The sequence below is a fragment of the Peromyscus leucopus genome, chromosome 5 (genome assembly GCF_004664715.2).
Source record: "Peromyscus leucopus breed LL Stock chromosome 5, UCI_PerLeu_2.1, whole genome shotgun sequence".
NCBI classification, from domain to species: domain Eukaryota; kingdom Metazoa; phylum Chordata; class Mammalia; order Rodentia; family Cricetidae; genus Peromyscus; species Peromyscus leucopus.
This window is the reverse complement of record NC_051067.1, coordinates 15,022,825-15,029,225: the sequence shown is the minus strand read 5'-3', so window position 1 is coordinate 15,029,225 and position 6,401 is coordinate 15,022,825. Positions and strand designations below refer to the sequence as shown.

The following is a 6,401-nucleotide window of genomic DNA, read 5'->3' as shown; positions in this document are numbered from 1 at the left end:
TCCCGTGAGAAACTGCCCGCCCCAGACTCTCAGAGCACCCCATGAATCCCTGGCCCCAAACCCATCCAGTAACAGTTTTTCCTTTTTATTCCTCCAAACTAAGAACAGGTGAAGCGTTATCCTGTCTCTTGTTCTAACTGAGAGAACATAAGTCAGCCCACTGCGTCTGGTGGTTGCCAAGGAAAATGTGTCCAGATATGCTCAAATTCGAAATTTAAGCGATCTTTTTTTCTTTCAGGGCAGCATCCAGGGAGTTGAGACCGGAATGGTAAACTGAGGTTGAGGTGGACAGTGAAAGGTCTTGGTGCAGAGGTGTCTGTCACCCTGCGAATTACACCTCTGTGTACTGCTGCACCTCATCCCTAGAGCATCCCCTAGTCCTGGGGAGGCTGCTTGGGGCTACCCCTTTCCCTGCTGAGCTGCGAGGCTTTTGCCCCTCCTCCTCGTCCTCCTGATCTCTCAGCCCCTCCCCATCCCACCCAGTCCATGGCCTTGCTGTCCCCTCCCTATGCCCTCCCGCACCTCAGGATCTCTCTCCTCTACCTCTGGGCGCACTCACGTCTAGGAGGCGTCTTGGACACCTTCACATCACTGCGTGTTATCCTGCGCGGTCCTGGCTGTCTGTCTCCAGCCTCTTTCTCACCTCTCACTCATGATCCCTATTTCGCCCATCTCCGCAGTGTCCTGTCCTCGGTGCTGTCCTCTCAGGCGTGCGCTCCGCTCTTTTTCCCTTGGTGCGGGCCTGCTAGCTCCTATCCTGGGGCTCTTTCCCTCCCATCCCTCCTTCAAACCTCCTTTCCTCCCTCCTGGATCCCTCCCCTCCGGCGCGGCCTAGGGGGTGGGGGCGGCGGCGCGGGGCGGGGCGGGGCAGGGCGGGCGGGGCGAGGCGGTGACGCGGGGCTGGCCGGGCTAGAGGCGCGGCGGCGCGGGGCGGGGGCGCAGTCCCGGGTCCGACTGGCCGAGCCCCGCGCGCCCCGCCCGCGCCCTGCGCCTCCGCCCGGCCAGCCGGCGGGGAGGGGGCATGAGCCGGCGCCCGCGCGCCGCCGGGAGCTGCGGGCCGGCCTAGAGCCCCGCGCGGGCCCCGCGCCCGAGCCTAGCCGCCGTCGCTGCCCAGCCGCGGGCGCATCCGCGGGAGCCGCGATGCAGCGGCCCGGGGAGCCGGGCGCCGCGCGCTTCGGTCCGCCCGAGGGCTGTGCGGACCATCGGCCGCACCGCTACCGCAGCTTCATGATCGAAGAGATCCTCACCGAGCCGCCCGGGCCCAAGGGCGCAGCGCCTGCGGCTGCCGCCGCCGCCGCGGGCGAGCTGCTGAAGTTTGGCGTGCAGGCGCTGCTGGCCGCCCGGCCCTTTCACAGCCACCTGGGTACGTGCAGTGGACTGGGCTTGACGGGCGGGTGGGAGTCGAGCAAGGGGCTGCCCAGAATCCACCCTCCTTCCCTCTGTTCCTCGAGCTACTTGGGATACAGGCCCCACGCACGTCTTTTCACACTCTTCAACTGGGAAGTAGAGGGTGCGGGCAATGGGCTGCGCAGAAACCAGGCCTTATGTCCTCAGGCCAGGCCAGAAGAGAGTTTGTCCTCTGCTTCAGGGCGACTTAGGCTTTTCCAATTAGGGAGTAGGCCAGGCCCGGGGACTGGAGCCCGCATCCCCATCAAGACGCAACACCAGTCAACCGATCACTCTGGATCAAAATGACTTCAGTCCGGGGAAGTCTAAGTTTCGTGATAGGGGGCTGACTGGGCATGGCAGTAGCTGCCCAGACCTCTGGAGAAGAGGGTTGTGTCTCCCAATGCTGGGTGCTGACGGTGGCCCATGCCATCCAGGAGCCTCCCAGAGCCTTGTGCTCTCCAGCTAGCGACAAACCAAACCCAGGGCCTCTGCTGCAGCCAGGCTCTCCCTAGGCCTTGTTTGAGGGAAAGAGGCCTGGTTGTGAGCCGCTGCCCGGCTAGCCCTTCCACTTCCAGGTCAGCTGGGCTTCCAAGCGTCTTGAATCACTTGCTCAGACCTTTTCTGTTTCGATCTTGTCTCTTGGGGGATTTTGGGACAGCCTGCACGCCTTCTCCATCTTGGCATAGGACTTGTACAATCTCTTTAGTTGACCTCCGTCCATGTCTTTTGGTGCAGTCGGTCTGTCTCCCCCTTCCTCTTAAGATTCTCTTCTCACTCCGTATTGTCCTCTCTACGCTTACCTCACCATTGCTCGGACCCACTCCTTTACGACAAGACTACCAGGAAAGGAAGCCTCCTACATAGACTCCAGGTCAGCTAGCAGCCTTCGGGATCCTAACCAGCCTCTGTTCTGTCTTGGTGACAGTCGATCCAATTTGCGTGTTTGAGGTCCATCTGGTTTACAACCTCTCTGCTGCCTTTCACTACCAACGGCTTTATTGTTGGCAATTCGTTTGAAGCGGGCAAATAGCCTAGGACTAGAGAACATGGACGCACCTTCACGGGGAAAAGCCTGAACAGAGAGAACAAGAGAGACGATTTTGGGGTCCAAAGGATGCTTTGGCAACCCTCCCCTAGTTGATGTTGGGGCCTCAGCTTAGCGTTGTAAATTTCAGCGCAGTGCCCGGAAAAACAAACGCTCACATTTCTACCGCTTTCTTTTCCGAATTCACCCGTTTCTTCGTGGTTTCTCTTTTTCACAAAAGACAACTCTGTGTCCTCCACGCAGCGAACTTGCCTTTAAGAACCTTGAAATCTCAGACGCAGCTGGGTCGTGGGAACGCCAGAACAGAGCATGGGGTGGGAAGGATACTTCTTTCTAGACTTCCCGGGATACCTACATCAAGGAGGGTCGCCCAGGACGCACAGCTCAAGTCCTTACTCTCCTCAGGGAGTGGCCGGCTCAGACTGAGCTCAGGCACCCAGGCACCGCACACACCGCACAGTGCAGTGGCCTCGGAGGCTGGACTCCAGTTCACCCGGCTCCTTTCTTTTCTCCCCCTGTAGCAGTGCTGAAGGCTGAACAGGCCGCTGTGTTCAAGTTCCCACTGGCGCCGCTCGGTTGTTCCGGGCTGGGCTCGGCGCTGCTGGCCGCGGGGCCTGGGATGCCCGGCCCTGCAGGCGCCTCGCACCTGCCGCTGGAGCTGCAACTCCGAGGGAAGCTGGAAGCAGCTGGCTCGGGGGAGTCGGGCACGAAAGCCAAGAAAGGACGCCGGAGTCGCACCGTGTTCACGGAGCTGCAGCTGATGGGCCTGGAGAAGCGCTTCGAGAAGCAGAAGTACCTCTCCACCCCTGACAGGTAGTGTCGGTTGAGGCTGGGTTCAGCGGACAGTAGGCCGGCCGGTGGCCGCCTGACCCGCTAAGGGTGTGCGTTGCTCTTTCCAGAATAGATCTAGCTGAGTCCCTGGGCCTGAGCCAATTGCAGGTGAAGACATGGTATCAAAATCGGAGGATGAAGTGGAAGAAAATAGTGAGTGTGGCTGGTGGCTTCCTCTTTGCCAGGTTTCCTGGACATTGTCCCGGGCATCCTCCAAGAACTTTCTCCCCACCCTCCTCACACTAGGACTGCCCAGCCCACCCAGTGCCCTCTGCTCTTTCTGTTTGGGTTCACTACAGAGCCGATATTCCCTCCCACCCCAAGCACCTCCTGGCCGCCCCTAATCCTCCACCTTGGGGCGTTTCTTTAGGGCTTAGAGTCAAGTCACTGGTGATACCTTGTTTGGGTCCTTGTTTGGGTCCTTGTTTGGGTCCTTGGGCTCTGGGCACCGGGTGCTCCTTGGTCTGATTCACACCTCACCCTAGTACTGTTCATTCTCGGAACAGGTGCTTCAAGGTGGCGGCCTGGAGTCCCCTACCAAGCCCAAGGGGCGGCCCAAGAAGAACTCCATCCCCACTAGCGAGCAGCTCACGGAGCAGGAGCGTGCCAAAGAGGCAGAGAAGCCAGCAGAGATGCCGGGTGAGCCCAGCGACCGGAACTGCGAGGACTGAGCTCCGCCGGGGGTGCGGCGCCATCGGCGGGAACCCAGGAGCTGGCCCTTCCGCGTCCGTGCCGTTTGCTTTCTAAACGTTTCATTACTACTTTGAATGCGGACAATTAGGGGCCAAACAAGGAAGGACACAAGCCTGGAAGCCAAGCCTAGGTCTCAGCGAGCTCCAGTCTCCTGCCCCCCAGTCTGGGAGAGCCAGCACGGCGGAAGCTTTTGGTCTTCCTCGGAGTTCCGCGGTGCCGGGTGCTCCATGCGCATTCACTCCCCGCTCCTTGCCCACACCTTTCTCCGGCCTCCAGCCGGCCTTCTGGGCCCGGACACTGGCAGGCGCACACCCGCTTCCGCGCCTTGGGGACCGAGCCGCCGGGTGCAGGCTTCTACGGCCCTGTCCTGCAGAGTCGGCTCTGGGAAGACCCGGCAAATCAGCTGATGCCCGGTCCCGATGTCGCTGGGTTTCTACCCACCTCTCACGAAGACGGTGACTTTTTTTTTTCCAATAAAATATTTTATGACACAGCGGGGGTGGGGGCTTGATGGTGAGCTTCCGAGTCCGTGAGGGATGGAGGGGAGGTTAGGTGCGGAGGCACTCCACATCGCAACATCCTCCGCTCTATGAAGACACGAGGTGCTCTCCCTGACTGGCCCAAGTACTGCAGCAACTAGGTTGCTTCGGAATAAATACTGGGTGTGAGGAGCCAGGGTGGACTCTTCCTTCCCAGCTGTGTTGGGGGGTGGGGGGGGTCACCATCAGTGATAACAGTGTCGTCAGTGATAGCAGTGGGCCACCAACCAGTCCAGAAGTGTCCTTGAGCTCTGAGCCATTTAAGTTGTTGATTAGGTCTCCTGGTCCTTAAAATGTTCCTGGTCAGCTCTTTTGAGGCGAATGGGAAACCCAGTGTGTCTTAGGTAGTCCTAGTGAGGGGCTAAACTTGGCAGGGCATGCCTACTGGTGCCTCTCCCGACCAAAAATGTCTCAGTTGTTTGTCCTTGGGGAGGGAGATGAGCATATACCATTCCATCCCTGCAGTGGGGGTAGTGGTGACCACTGCATGGGAATGGTTGCTTTACTAGCTAAAGCTCAGAGGCATGGTACAACTTGACCATGCAGTTACAGACAGGCTAGCATTCGAAAGCCAGGTCCTCTCGGGTTCCCCGAAATGCCATAGGTTTTGTGGTCTGGCCTTGTTTTTGTTTTTGGCGGTGGTTGTTTTAAAATGGGTCTCACACTGTACCCTCGCTATTCTGGAACTTGCTCTGTAGATTAGGCTGGCCTTGAACTCACAGAGAATCACCCCCCTCTGCCTCCCAACTGCTGAGATTAAAAACATTCATACCATGCATGGCAAGTTTAAGAATATGACAGTCACCCGTGTTGGTGACTGTCCTCTTTACTTTTAAAATTGTGTATTTTCAAGTATTTGAGTGTCTCTCTCTGTGTGGCTGGGTGTGCACCTGAGTACAGTTGAAGGCCAAGGACAGCCAGAGGTGTCAGATTCCCTTGGAGCTGGAGTTAGGGGCAGCTGTGAGCCAAGGGATGTGGTTGCTGGGAACCAGAACTGGGGGGAGGGTCTTCTGCTAGAACAGTATTCACGATCTTAACTGCTGGGCTGCTTCTCCAGCTCCAGGCTTCATTTCCGACTAGGTGGTCCCTTCCTAGAACCCACTTTGAACATCCCTGGGATTTCCAGCCTCAGGCTCTGGATAGACTAGAACCCACATTTTCCTAGCGATTTTTCCTCAGCATCCCAGTTGTGATGGCTCTGGATTCTTAATTCAGCCTCACCAACAGTTGTGAAAGAAGGAAGAAGGAATGATACAACCCTGGCTGCTTGGAAGGGACCGATCGTGTGTGTGTGTGTGTGTGTGTGTGTGTGTGTGTGTGTGAGAGAGAGAGAGAGAGAGAGAGAGAGAGAGAGAGAGAGAGAGAGAGAGAGACTGTGAGACTGTGCCCCTCTAATTCCTTCCGGCCCTTGGAGTTACCCCAGGTCAGCTCAGCCTAGCAGTCCTATTACTAAAATATTCTTGTAGCAGGCCCTAGCAGTCATTTAGACTAATCCTTACAGTTCAAAGGAAAGGTCTGAGTTCGGTGGCCCGAAGGCATGGGGGATTGAGGTTCCAGCTTTCTCTCCATCAACTCTGCCAAATTGTGAAAAGCTAGAACCCATTGGAAGGGTCCAAGGGGTTCTAACTCAACAGGTTATGGTTCCTGTAGGGCCCCCTCGTTTTGCTAAATTGGAAGAACCCAATCTTATGCAAATTACTTGCTAAGCGTCTCTAAGGCTTTCCCAGGGCAGTCCTTTACTAACACCCCAGCTGAGCCAGAGCGCTGCGGGCAAAGCGGCAAAGCCTTGTTTCTGGACGCAAAGCACAAGGGCCAGCAAATTTCAGAGTCCTCCAGGCACAGATGGGGAACCTGACTCCAGTTATCAGTGGGACATTGGAGGCAAGCAGGGTCTCAAAAGGCAT

At 57.5% G+C, this 6,401-nt stretch overlaps 1 protein-coding gene across 1 annotated transcript; it reads left to right on the top strand.

The window, feature by feature from the left end:
* Nucleotides 1–944: 944 nt before the first annotated feature.
* Barx1 (BARX homeobox 1) lies at nucleotides 945–5,793 on the top strand. Its single transcript, XM_028867776.2, has 4 exons — nucleotides 945–1,363; nucleotides 2,956–3,247; nucleotides 3,334–3,418; nucleotides 3,772–5,793. The coding sequence occupies exons 1-4, from the start codon at nucleotides 1,141–1,143 to the stop codon at nucleotides 3,934–3,936; spliced, it is 765 nt and encodes a 254-aa protein (XP_028723609.1). The 5' UTR covers nucleotides 945–1,140; the 3' UTR covers nucleotides 3,937–5,793.
* Nucleotides 5,794–6,401: the final 608 nt, after the last annotated feature.

What these genes read in the sequence shown, in the direction of transcription:
- Barx1 (XM_028867776.2), top strand. Translation starts at nt 1,141, where the DNA reads ATGCAGCGGCCCGGGGAGCCGGGCGCCGCGCGCTTCGGTCCGCCCGAG. An exon ending in TACCTCTCCACCCCTGACAG is followed by an intron (nt 3,248 to 3,333) that starts GTAGTGTCGGTT and finishes TGCTCTTTCCAG; the next exon opens with AATAGATCTAGCTGAGTCCC. An exon ending in GGATGAAGTGGAAGAAAATA is followed by an intron (nt 3,419 to 3,771) that starts GTGAGTGTGGCT and finishes TTCTCGGAACAG; the next exon opens with GTGCTTCAAGGTGGCGGCCT.